General features: G+C 31.9%; 2 protein-coding genes across 2 annotated transcripts; one reads left to right on the plus strand and one right to left on the minus strand.

Moving 5' to 3' along the window:
* LOC109360523 (receptor-like protein kinase FERONIA) lies at positions 1,819-5,101 on the plus strand. Its single transcript, XM_019605484.1, has one exon. It carries the CDS (start codon positions 2,240-2,242, stop codon positions 4,955-4,957), a length of 2,718 nt encoding a protein of 905 aa, XP_019461029.1. The 5' UTR covers positions 1,819-2,239; the 3' UTR covers positions 4,958-5,101.
* On the minus strand, positions 7,421-10,232 carry LOC109359136 (thioredoxin H9-like). The gene is made up of 5 exons (XM_019603683.1): positions 10,126-10,232; positions 9,650-9,717; positions 9,084-9,206; positions 8,166-8,288; positions 7,421-7,743 (listed from the first exon to the last, which is right to left on the minus strand). Exons 2-5 carry the CDS (start codon positions 9,668-9,670, stop codon positions 7,588-7,590), a joined length of 423 nt encoding a protein of 140 aa, XP_019459228.1. The 5' UTR covers positions 9,671-9,717; positions 10,126-10,232; the 3' UTR covers positions 7,421-7,587.

Here is a 13,982-nt window from a genome sequence, read left to right on the forward strand (position 1 = left end):
TAGGGAGCCACATTTATGTATCAATATGTAACCTGATTTTGGTTGTTAATGCTCCATAATCAAGGAGAAATAAATCAATGCTCATGAGATCAATGGTTATGGGCATATTCAAATTATTAAATATTTTTAATTCATCAATGTTTAATTAACAATTTAGATGTGTATGTGCTTATTAATTCAATGATCCCAAGATTTTTTAGGTAGACCAAAAAAGTTTAGAATAAATTGGTGGACATAATCTAGCTAGCATTAAAATATAGATTAGAATAACTCAAGCGTTTTCTATACAGATTTTGCCGCAGATGAACATATCTGGTTAAATGTCAAATAAGCTTGTGGCTGACATCTAACATTCAATTTTCAACTCATTTTGAAAAATAAAATGATATATTCTTGTACAAATTCTCCTAAAAATTATTAATAATTAATTTATAAGTAATATTTATCATTTTCTTGTGATGAAAGCTTTATAGAAAGATTTGATAAGAGGATATAACAACTCTAACTACATTAAGTTTTTTATTAAGAAAATGATATATTATTCTCTTACACCATAAAAAGTAACATGTAACATGTCACGTGATAATACTTTATTTTTCAAATTTATTTATAAATGACATATATCATATTTTCCAAAATAACACTTTCCCAATAAATACTTCCTTGGATAATTATTATTAGGCATTTTTAACTCTATAACAAAACAAGAGTACTTTGGTTGACTTTCAAAAAAATATATTATAACATTACAATTTTACACTTTTAACTTTTATTGAAAATTTCACAAACTTACTACTTATTAATGAACAAATGATAAATAAGAGGGAAAATTATAATAAACATTAATGAAAACAGAATTTTATAAAAAAAGAATAACAAAAGAAAATTTCTGAAATAGGAGTTAGAGAGTAAATTGGAGAAAATTATTAAAAGTTGAATGATGGTTGATGGAATATGATTGGAAAGAAAACGCGTATGATATATACATATTGGAGTTCCAATCGATCTGTTTGATACACCGCTTTTAACAGCAAATGTTATCTGTCACCCAATCATTTTATAAAAAGAAACAAAATATATGTATTAGTCTTTTAAGAGTTTTATACATGATAGTTTACATCCATTATTTATTATTGAACATTATTTGCTCTTTAAAAAAATAATACAAATGAATAATAAATTATTATATTGATTGTGTATAAATATTTAACTAATAATACATAAATATTATACTCCACACAAAATACAAAAATCCATTACGGGCATATTGGTGGGTGGTAACCCCTTTAACTAATACATTACCTTAAATAAATCCACCATTTAATGCCTTAATCTTCGTCCTTTTTAATCAGAAAAGGCATAAGCTCAATCAGCGGTGGAGGTAATTTGACTTTTTATCATACAAGTACCAACCAATGTAAACAACAAATAACTTTAGAGATTATTTTTTAATGTTTTTTGGTTGAAATTAATGAAAAATACTAGCTTCCCAACTGTACATTAAACTAGTTTAACTAATTAATGGTAATTATGTCTTTATAAACTAACTTTGTACAAAATCATGTTAGTAAGGAGCTTCATCTAATTTCCTCAATATTATTTCCAATTCATTATTGTCTAACCCTAAGAAAAATATTATTTTCTCAGAGAGTATATCAATAAAACATTAGTCTAACAACTAAATTTTCAGAAAAACGAAATAAAAATTCAATTCCTAAGACAAGGTTATCATACATCTAAAAGAGATGAGGAAATATTATTGATATGGATAAAAAAAGTCTAGTAGAGTATTTAATACAACTTGTTTATGTTTCTCATATTTTCAGCTCCATTTTCTCTCTCTATTCCTCTCTACTCTTCTCAACTCTAATACCTGGGGATCTATCTTCTTGTTCTTCATTAGTTTCAGCTTCTCTTCTTTCTATAGCATAAGGTAAAGCTTCCTTATTTTGGTGCCCTTTTTGTTTTTGCAAATACTCTACTTTCCTTTTTTGATCTGGTTTCCATCAAAATCAGGTATTTCCACCAAATTTAGTATCTTTCTTAGAGTTTTTCCATCTCATACAGTAAAAACAAAAGAGTCTATGTTCTGAGTTTTGAATTTTTGTGTCATGGGGAAAATCAGATCTTCACACAAAAGTTAGTATCTTTCTTTGTTTTTCCTTTCTGGGGTTTTAATCTATTATAGTTTCATACTACAAGAAGAGGGTTTGTGTTTTTGAGTTTTGACTTGTGTATCATGAAGAAAAACAACAACAACATAAGTCAGTGTTTTTGTATTAGTTCATTATTTGTGTTCTTGTTATCAATGGAGCTTATCCTAGCAGCAGATTTTAAGCCAACAGATAAAATCTTACTGAGTTGTGGTGGTCCTCCATCTAGCACTGATGCTGATGGAAGGGATTGGACCACTGATATTGGTTCGAAGTTCGAATCATCTTCAGCTGCCGGAAAAAACTCCACAACATCTCCGGCCGCCACTCAAGATCCTGCAGTCCCTGAGGTGCCATACATGACAGCCCGCGTGTTCTATTCGCGGTTCACATACACGATTCCAGTGGCCTCCGGTTGGAAATTCCTCCGCCTGTACTTTTACCCTGCTTCATATGCAGGCCTCAATGCATCAAATGCCTTGTTCAGTGTCACGGCACAGCAATCATACACCCTGCTTAGGAACTTCAGTGTGGCACAGACCACACTGGCATTGAATTATGCTTACATTGTGAAGGAGTATGTGATACACGTTGAGGGGGAAACATTGAATGTGACTTTTGTTCCATCTCTCAATGCATCAAATTCATATGCATTTGTGAATGGGATTGAAGTGGTGTCTATGCCAGATATTTATACATCTAGTGATAGTAGTAGTACTATGATTGTTGGTACAGATGCTCCTTTTACTATTGATAACAGCACCACACTTGAGAATGTTTACAGGTTAAATGTCGGAGGGAATGATATCTCGCCTTCTCATGATACTGGTCTTTTCAGATCATGGTCTGATGATGTGCCTTACCTCTTTGGTGCTGCATTTGGAGTTACCGAGCCAGCTGATCCATCTGTGAACATTGAGTACCCCCCGGGCACACCGAGTTATATTGCTCCCAATGATGTTTACACTACAGCCAGATCAATGGGTCCAAACCCTCAAATCAACTTGAATTACAACCTTACGTGGCTTTTCTCTATTGATTCGGGGTTTTCCTATCTTGTGAGACTCCATTTCTGCGAAGGCTCAACAAATATAACCAAGGTCAACCAAAGGGTGTTTGATATTTTCCTCAATAATCAAACTGCTCAGCCTGGTGGTGCTGATGTTATAGCATGGGCAGATGCTTTCAGCCTTTCACATTCAAATGGCATTCCAGTCCATAAAGATTATGTTGTGTTTGTTCCCAATGGAGAGCCGAGGCAGGTTCTGTGGCTTGCACTGCATCCAGATCAAACCTCGAAGCCGCAGTATTATGATGCAATCTTGAATGGAGTTGAGATATTCAAGATTAACGATACTACTGGTAATCTTGGTGGGACAAATCCTATTCCACCTCCTTTGCAAGATAAGATTGATCCTTCATTGGCTCGGTCACATCCTCATGGTAAATCAACGAGTCGAATAGGTGTGATTGCTGGAGGTATCAGCGGAGGAGTTGTTTTATTACTACTTGTCACTGGACTATTTGCTTTTGTGTGTCGCGGTAGGCATGGAAAGGAGTCTAGTACAAGTGAAGGTCCATCTGGCTGGCTTCCACTTTCTCTCTACGGCAATTCACACTCTGCAGGTTCTGCCAAGACAAACACAACAGGAAGTTATGCATCTTCGCTCCCATCAAACCTTTGCAGACACTTCTCATTTGCTGAAATCAAAGCTGCTACAAACAACTTTGATGATGCTTTAATTCTCGGGGTGGGAGGATTTGGTAAGGTTTACAAAGGAGAAGTTGATGGTGGAACAACAAAAGTTGCAATTAAACGTGGGAATCCGCTATCTGATCAAGGGGTTCATGAGTTCCAAACTGAGATTGAAATGCTCTCAAAGCTTCGACACCGTCACCTTGTTTCACTGATTGGCTACTGTGAGGAGAACACTGAAATGATCCTTGTCTATGACTACATGGCCTATGGAACACTCAGGGAGCATCTATACAAGACTCAGAAACCACCACTTCCATGGAAGCAAAGGCTTGAGATATGCATTGGAGCTGCTCGGGGGTTGCATTATCTACACACTGGTGCTAAACACACTATAATCCACCGTGATGTGAAGACAACAAACATTTTACTGGACGAGAAGTGGGTGGCTAAGGTTTCTGATTTCGGATTGTCGAAAACAGGTCCAACATTGGATAACACACATGTGAGCACTGTGGTGAAGGGTAGTTTCGGGTACTTGGATCCTGAATACTTCAGGAGGCAGCAACTTACTGATAAGTCTGATGTTTACTCTTTCGGTGTGGTTCTGTTTGAGATATTGTGTGCTCGTCCTGCTTTGAATCCAACACTTGCTAAGGAGCAAGTGAGTCTAGCTGAGTGGGCACCACATTGTTATAAAAAGGGTACTCTTGATCAAATCATGGATCCTTTTCTCAAGGGCAAGATAACACCAGAATGCTTTAAGAAGTTTGCTGAGACCGCAATGAAGTGTGTGTCTGATCAGGGTATTGAAAGGCCTTCCATGGGTGATGTGTTGTGGAACCTTGAGTTTGCATTGCAGCTGCAAGAAAGTGCTGAAGAGAGTGGTAAGGATTTCGGTGGAAAAACGATGCTGAATGAAGAGGAGACTTTGTTTAGTGGTGATGATTGTAAAGGGAAGAAAGACACTGATGCAAGTAATGTTAGTGATTCAAGAAGCAGTGGCATGAGTATGAGCATTGGTGGTAGAAGCTTGGCAAGTGAAGACTCTGATGGATTAACACCTAGTGCTGTGTTTTCTCAGATCATGAATCCAAAGGGGCGTTAAGATCATTTACTAATAATATTTTTCCTTACATGGACAATTACTCAAAATTTGGTTGTGTAATCTATCTTAATATGTTAATTACTGAATCAGATTATATTTCAATGCTACAATGTTATTCCTTTTTTCTAGTATTATTATTATTCCTTTGTCTTGTTGGAACTGATTTATTATGATCATGTAAGTTGAGATTTGGTTCCAAGTTACATAAAGATTGAAGAGCAAACATATTGTAATATTACCTTATACTTTTTAGGAGCAGGACTATGTTTATGTTGTAACTTGTAAGGTAATCCACAAACAGTCAACAAGAACATGGAAACATCTACCTTTTTTTCTTATCTAAATTGTCCTAGAAGATACAATAATCTAATTTCAGCTGTTAATTATTGAATCTGATCAATTTGAATTTCAGTATGTTATTATTCCTTTGTATTGTTATTCCTATGTCTGTTACTGATTTATTTTGATCATGATCATGTAAGTTGCAGTTTGTTACATAAAGATTGAAGAACATACATGTTGTAATGATTTACTATGTTGTAACAAGCTCGGAAACATTTCTCTTATGTGTGTGTCCTAGAAGATATTGATCACTCCAGTATATGACAGTGTATTTTGTTATGTTTGAATTGGTAGAGAAGGGGTCAAATGTTAGATAGCTTCCCAAGTTCTATCATGAAGACATAAATTAAGTAAATAATGCTATAATAATTGTATCTAGTCATAATATTACATGCTAATGGGGTAGGGAATATAAAATATAATAATCAATACATCAATATGAGCTGGGACAACGTGTGAAAGAGTTAGAGAGTAGCTGCTTACAACTTTTATTTTGGATGGTTTGGCAATTGGCATGGTCAAAGGTGGACACTTGTGCTATATATGTGTATGAATGGATAAGAAAGAGAAATAATAAATAAGGGGTCTAATTCCACCCTTCAATGTGCATCCACCAAACTTTGTTATATAATATGTCATTATTCGGAATGGTAATGGGGTTGGTCGGGATTGGGTTTCTGTTTACCCAATCTGAACCCGAAGTAAAAAATCAGAATCTAAATTAAGTGAGATTGAAAATAGTGTTACCATCCCGAACCTGTCGGGTTTCGGGTAACCGAATCGACGGAAACCTGTTGGAACATGTATTTATATATATATATAGATTCTTATATATATGTCAAATTTCTCAAGGTTTTTATATATTAATTTTTGTTGGGTACCCATGAGTTTATTTCTCTTTACCATCCCTAATCATTATGATGTTTATAAAATCTCGTTATCACCTTTCTCCTTTCACTTGAAACTGAGAGAGTTTTCCAGAACAAGTTATCTATTGTATAATAAAAGTATGATCTATGTATAAAGCAAGCATAACCTAACATGAAGCATTGAACATAGAAAATTGTTAAATGTGAACCCAAGGTTGTTAAATATAACTTAGGATCTGGTTTTGAAAGTGTAATAGTTATTTAGATTTATGTCCCTTTAAAATTTGGCATGGCAAAATGTGAATGAAGCCTGACATGGTTAGTTGGAACTAATTGAATTTATTTATTTACTTACTTATGGGGATGTATCAGTAAAATGAAATAACTAAGAGGAGTAGTGCATTCAAAATCAAAATGCAACAACCATATGGAAATGGAACCACATGGCATGACACCATCACCTTTAAATTAAAGAGTTAATAAAGTATGCACTGTTTAGCGTAAAATGCAACTAATATTACAATAATGGTGTGAAACCCGAGCCAAATATTAAATCAGAAAAGGTGTATATAAAAACAGTTAAATTGTATAATCAAACTGGGTAATTTCATATATAATTTATCAATTTATCTATAAATATATAGTTATATATAAATACAAAATTTTATATAATTAATAAGAGAATAATGTATCTCCTCATATGAGGAGATAACTTATCTCCTCTGGCCAGTAAAAATATGACATGTGTGCTATTTTTTTTACTTTTAAAAATATTTTTATAGAAAATGATAAAACATGACACATGTCATGATTTCACTGGCAGGAGAAGATAATTTATCTCCCTTATACCAGGAGATACTCCATTCCCAATTAATAATTATGTATAATTATATTGAAATAATATCTCTCCATTTTTTTTGGACCGGATTAAAACAAAATATTAGAGTAGTGTTATATTTTTTTAAATTTTAAGTGAACCGTCCGGTTCACTTCCCAAATTATTCTATTTCAACCAATTTTAACATGATCGGACCGAAATTTCTCCGGTTCAAAGCAGTATAACCTTCATTCAGTTAACACTACAAGCAAGAGTCATTTTCAAGTCCGGTTAGTGGTTGAACTTGTCTGACTGCCTAGTCCTGTTATGACAACACTGGATAAGTTTCCAATTTGAAGATGTATGTTCAATATACTTAGTTATGTGATTTCAATCCCTGTACTTTATTTTGATATATTGAAACAAGCTTGTTTGACTACAGCTACAGCCACATCAACTTGAAATTGCCACATTCATGTGAAACCTCTTAAATTTGCATCCAAGGAACTGCAACAAATATAGAACATCAAAAATCAAACACAAGCTGTGACTTGTGAAACAAGAAAACCCTCACTCAAGAATCTTCTCACAAACAAGAGTCACTATTGGTGATGATGCTTAGGAAGTGAATCATCAATGGAAGCAAGCTTATTCTGCAGCTCAGGCTTGTTGGCTCCGACAAGTTTGTCGACTTCTGTTCCGTCTTTAAGAAAGAAGAAAGTTGGTGTGGCTTTGATGTCCCATGAAGTGCTGCAGTCCTGCCAACATAAAACCATGTTCAATACTGTGGTAGTTAAACCAACATGTTGCAGGCAAAACTATAATATTGGTCAAGTTATTTTTTGTTATCAATTTGGTCTTGCAACTGATTTTCGTTTCCTTTTGGTCTTACCCAACAGTTTTTTCCTTGCAACTCTCAATTCTCACCGAAATTCACAATTTCAGTATCATTGAGTTCAAAATTTCCTCCATTATTTTGCTAAAACTATACGATTAAAAGTTGAGTTTTAAGCTACCAAAAGAACTTGAAAATTGAAAATAAGGACCTACTTGAAACAAAATAATAAATTATAGAACCAACTTGAAAACAAAAACGAAACTCATAGTTTTGCCTGTTTTACTAAGCTTTAATTACAAAATTAGAGTATGTGGTAATAATATCTATAGCTTGAATACTTACAGCTAGTTCGTCCACATCGACTAATAAGAACATCAATGATGTATACTTCTCAGATAACTCACTATAGTATGGTGCAATCATCTTACACGGACCGCACCATGTTGCACTGAAATTTGCAATCACCTGTTGAACATGAAGCGTAAGTATTAAGTATATCAAACAGCGTGAATAAATTATGCATTATGAGAAACTAAAATAAATGATACCCGAAAATCTGCTTACAACTAAATTGTCGTAAATTTTATCAGGAAAGGGAAGATTCAGCTTCACTGTTTAGAGATCGGACGGTATTTCCTTCATCTTAAATTACTAATTTGCACTAAAATAATATTAAGATACCTAGTTGGCACAAATTCTACACCATTATTAGAGTAGCCAGAGTAAAATCAAATTACAGGGGAGTAAGGTTTCGCTTTTCAAGGTTCAAGAGTAAATCACAGGATATCCTTAGTCTCACTAATAACATGCAAGTTCAGCATGGAATCAAATAAGAAATTAGGTTATATACTGATATATCCAAGGAAAGTCTTACAACTCATTAATCAACAAACATGAAATTAGATGGTACCTTGAACATTAGTTTTCCAAACATAATTTGCACAGAATCCAAAAATTAGCTTGATAATAAACTAAAGGTCCATTTGCGAGTTGAGTTTGGAGGGGAATGAAGGGAAAGTGAAGGCTTCAGAGCCCCATGAGTCACACTTGTGAGATGGATTTGAAGCCTTCCCTTTCACTTTAAAACCCCTCACAAACAGACCCTAAAAGCACTGATCGACTCTCAAATATAAGATTCTTTCCAAAGTTATAACCTCTAGTTTTCAAAAAAGAAAAACGATTTCAGACGCTATCAAGCACTGGAAATTCATATTTGTTCATGTTACCAACTTTACAGATTAAATAAGATGGAAAACTTACAATTTTGCCTTCTCTCTTTGCTTGTTCCAATTTTTCATCCCAGGCTTCTTGGGTGGTAATAAGTTTCACATTCCCAGAAGAAAAATCCACATGATGGTCTGAATCATTATCCTTAGGTTGAGGCTACATGCATTGGAAACATGAAATTTCTCTGTCAATTGAATCATGAATGAAATCGTAAAGTTCTATCATAATTTATAAATGTTGTAAAGCACTGAGGCTTTACAAAGTTTTTTCGAACTACTTTTTCCCACGCCTCAAAAAATAAGAATAAGAGGGCATAACAGAGTTTATTTGGGGTTATGAAAATAGCTTATTTCAATAAGCTTATGAGAGAAACTTATGAAAGTAAGGTCTTATTCCGAAGAAGCTTATTGAATTAGCGCTTCATTAAGTTGTTTACTGAATACATCCTTCAAGAAGAAAATGGAAAAAATAGAAAAAAATCTACTTCTTACATTGCTTTTCTCTCTAACATGATATTTATACTATCCTAATAAACTAACAATGAAAAAATACAAACCACAAATCTGAATAAACTCATTGATATATCCAATTATGCTCACCTTATTTAAGCAATTCCCCATAGAATTTTTTGAAAGCCACAAACTTGTAAAGTATAATGATCCAAAGCCTGAAAGCGGAAAGAAAGACAATCAATTTCATAAGAACAAATGTAAAAAATCAGAATGTATATTTAGACAATATACATGGTTCAATACATTCATTCTCAAATTTGTATCCACTCATAGCAAAAAATGTTTGAAGTGTTCCCAAAATGAAAAAAACAATGTGAATAATAAATTGGTTAATGGAATTTCTCTGGTTCATTAAAAACAAAGTGAAGAAAGTAGTAGTTTCTGGAATCAGCATGTTCTTGCAATTGCAGAATTTCTATATTTCGAGTTTAAAGTTGTCAACTTTCAAACAAATAAAAGAACCCCATGATAAAAATTTAGAAAAAAGAGAACGAATTGAAGGGAAAAGGGGGATTATTTATGCAATGAGAAGCAAAAAGTAAATAAACCCTTAAATTAATTACCTCCAAAATTGGATTCTGAAAGCTGAATTAGTACAAGAAGAGAGAAGAATGGAAGACCCAATTTGGAGAATTGAACAAAAAGTAGAGAGAATTGAGAAATAGGGTTTTGTCTGTATATAACAAATGTGTTTTGTTGTTTGTGTCTTGTGCCTTTTAACTTGAAGTTAGTTGGGGTTTTAAGGTTAAACAAAAAGATTCATTATTTGAAAGAAGTGTAGAGAAAGAAAGAGAAAGCCATCATCTTTGACCTCTCAATTCAGACAACAACCTGTTTTGATTGTTACTTCTAAACTAACTTTATGACAACCATAATAACCTTAAACTAGTTAACCATGAAATTACCAAATGGACCCTTCTCTTCGATGTGTTTCTTGTAAAAGAACACTCATATTGGTTCGGTAATCAAATAATAGACATAACGAAAATTTTCAATGTAATCTTTTTTTATATTTTTTATTGATTAAGAAGGAATGGATTGGTTAGTCTTATGTGTTGGTTAATTAATTAATGAGTAAATAATATTGACATACTTCAGTTTTATTAAAATTGCATAAATTATTTTTCTTTTTTTTTGTACCTAGATAAATTATCATTATTTATATATCTACATTATACTAATTACTCTTGCACAAGAAATATGTGACATCTTAAACAAAAAGATATAATAAGTATAATTAAATTATACAAAAATATGATATATTGTGGGGAGAAATCTAAATAATATAAGAATTGATTTTTTCATTATTTTTTGTTCATACTAAAATATGTCAATAATTCATAAGATATGTTGTATAAGTCGCTCATATAATGCATTGTAATAAATAAAAAGTAATAAAAATATATTGACTCGTTTACTATTTGGACTTGACATTATAATATATTTTATTTTGTTTAATTTAATTACATTTAACATCATTTTTCTTTTAAAATATTACAATTATTACCAATATATAAATAGTTAATGTAATATATATAGATGGTTTGTGTATGTATAAAAAATTATTTATAAAATTTCAGTAAAACTTGAGATGTCGTATAATTTATTTTTAATTAATAGACTAGAGACAATTAATTAAGATGTTAAGGTTGTTATTAGCATGAAAATGAAGGGCAATAGAATGAAGAATGGTGGAAGTAAAGATGAAGAAACAAAAACCGAAATAATTGTATAAGTTTCAAACCAACAACTCATACTTGTGTCTCACTTTTCCCATTTTTGTTTTTTCTATTTATTTATTTTTGTAACAAATTTGACTGATGTTCACTTCTCAAAAACATAAATTGACTATGATATACTAAGTTATGATGATGAATTAACAACTTGATACCAGTGGTATTATCTCATTATTTTACATGCTAAAACCAAAATTTTAGACTATTTTTAAAGATGGAAGTTTATTAAAAAAAATTATAGATTAAAATCAAAATTGAATAAATTTACAAGTATAAGAAATATATTTAAACCAAAATAATTGCTCGTATTGAAAATGTCTAACATAATTAATATATAATCAAGTTTCTTAAGCATAATACTATAGGTTTAATCCATGTCAACTATGTGTGTAGGAAACTTTGTTCATTGAGTCAAAAGTCTTACACTTGTTGACTATGAAATCTCTTGCAAATATATATTGATATGAAATATTGAGTATTTTACAAGAAATAAAAAGAATTCTTCAAAAGGTGAAAGAATTACAAGGGAAATGATTGGGGAGGGAATAACTGAATAAGAATGATAGTTTTTATTTATTTGTCCATTATGAATGTTTTTCCAATTTATTTGTCCCGAAAATCAATAATACATTAATATGATTTTTCATGTTCACCCTTATTTAATACTTTATTAATGATCATAGGGAAATATTCATATAAATCAACACCAATTATGTGTTTTTTTATGATGAAACAAGTAAATAAAAAATAATTTTGTACGTGTACCAATTAGCTTAATGCCTTAATCACTTTAGTTCTTCAAAATCAGCTTGCCCTATTTAACATCCTTAATTATGTGAGCGTGCTTATCCACATTATAATAATCATTTAATTAAATTATACATCATCTGCGCATTAAATTGATCAAATAATTTTATCTAAAATTTCCTATTTGAACAGCTACTCGTTCCAACTTTCGGTTGATTTTTTGACTACTTAGTAATTACACCGAATAGAGAGTTAGATAATAATTTACTACCATAAACTAATTTTTAAATAAACAATTAATTAATTAAGTAAACATTTTATTAAGTTATTAAGTTAGAAGTTAGATAGGGTTATTCAACTCAAGAAACTAGATTAACTACCTTATGGGTTATGCTACACATATATCTGTATGACCCTTCGTGGTTTCTGCTATGCTTAATATATTAACAATAGTATAATCGAAAATTGGTGTGTAAAAAATACGCTAATTGTAGTGCACCGATTTTTGGTAATACAACTATAACTTTAATAAATTTGGATTTTTTCGAATGGATAAATTAAATAAATTTCTATAAAAGATGAATTCAGATTCTTTTAAAGCCGTGGCTGATTAAACAGTGCTTAGTGATAGAGTTGTTGGCTAGAATCAATTATTTGTTTACACAACACAGGAAGACATCTGATTCTGATAGAAGAAGAGTCTAAGAATCTATTAAAGGATGAATGAGTTTCACGTGGTATTTATTAGAATTAGAATGTAGGTACAAAAGCAATTAAAGCATGCCACAATAGTGCAAAGTGTTTCCCAAGTCAGATTCAAACAAAAAACAGTACATAGCACACACTTTATGATCTCAAGTATCAATTCTTGACTGGATTTTAGATTATAAAAATCTACTTTTGGGCACAAACATTAATAGAATATAATATCTATGCACAACACACTATAGTTAGTATATCATTTACCTTTTATTTATTTGTATTATTACTTTTTAAGATTAAATTATAATTAAATATGGATGATAAATGATGAATGATAAAGTCACGGGGTAATATGTTTTTATTGATGCAATTACTCACTTTTTAAATGATTCCCTAATAGACTAGTGGCAAAATATGAGATATGAATGGCAACCGGCGCGGGTGAGCGCGAGTAGTGTTTTCTCGTGTCCAAACCCACAATATTTGTGGGTACCCGTGTGGGTAGCGGATATTTACGGTACTCAACGGATTTTTAATTTTAATTATATGTTTGTATAATTTGTAATAATTAATATGTAAAAATAATTGTTACATGAATAATATGATATTTATATGATAAGTTTATTATCATAATCAAATATGTGTAATTTATTTTGAAATAATAATAAAATATATGATATATGATCTTAAAATAATAATAAATATATATAAAAATTTAACTAAAAACTATATATATTAATTTACGGGTACCCGTTGCGGATATTTCCATGGTACCCACGGCTTGAGTTTTTTTGTCATCCCTAGTTGTCAGTTATGCCCGTATAGCCGACTTGGCTAGATAAAGGACGACATTGATAGAACAAGACCTAGTAAACAATGTACAGGACTACAGACCTGTGCTACAGGAATGTCACGTCGTTTGAACAGGATTGTCACGTCGTTTGAACAGAATTGTCACACCGCCTTAACAACACATACCTCTACTATAGGACTATCATAACGTCTAAAAAAGTTTGTCACTGCCTGAACATCACATACCTCTGCTACACAGCTGAACACATTGTATGCTTCTTGTACCATCTTCTTCCATGTGACGAGGACATGCCTAATATACGGCTCTGACAAACACACAACAAAACGACTCATCCAAGATAAAATATTGTATTAGCTAGAGAACGAGCATGTCAGGGCTTCCAAACATGGATAAAGCAGTCCATACTTGTTGAAGCATGTCT

The sequence above is a fragment of the Lupinus angustifolius genome, chromosome LG11 (assembly GCF_001865875.1).
Source record: "Lupinus angustifolius cultivar Tanjil chromosome LG11, LupAngTanjil_v1.0, whole genome shotgun sequence".
In the NCBI taxonomy this organism is placed as follows: domain Eukaryota; kingdom Viridiplantae; phylum Streptophyta; class Magnoliopsida; order Fabales; family Fabaceae; genus Lupinus; species Lupinus angustifolius.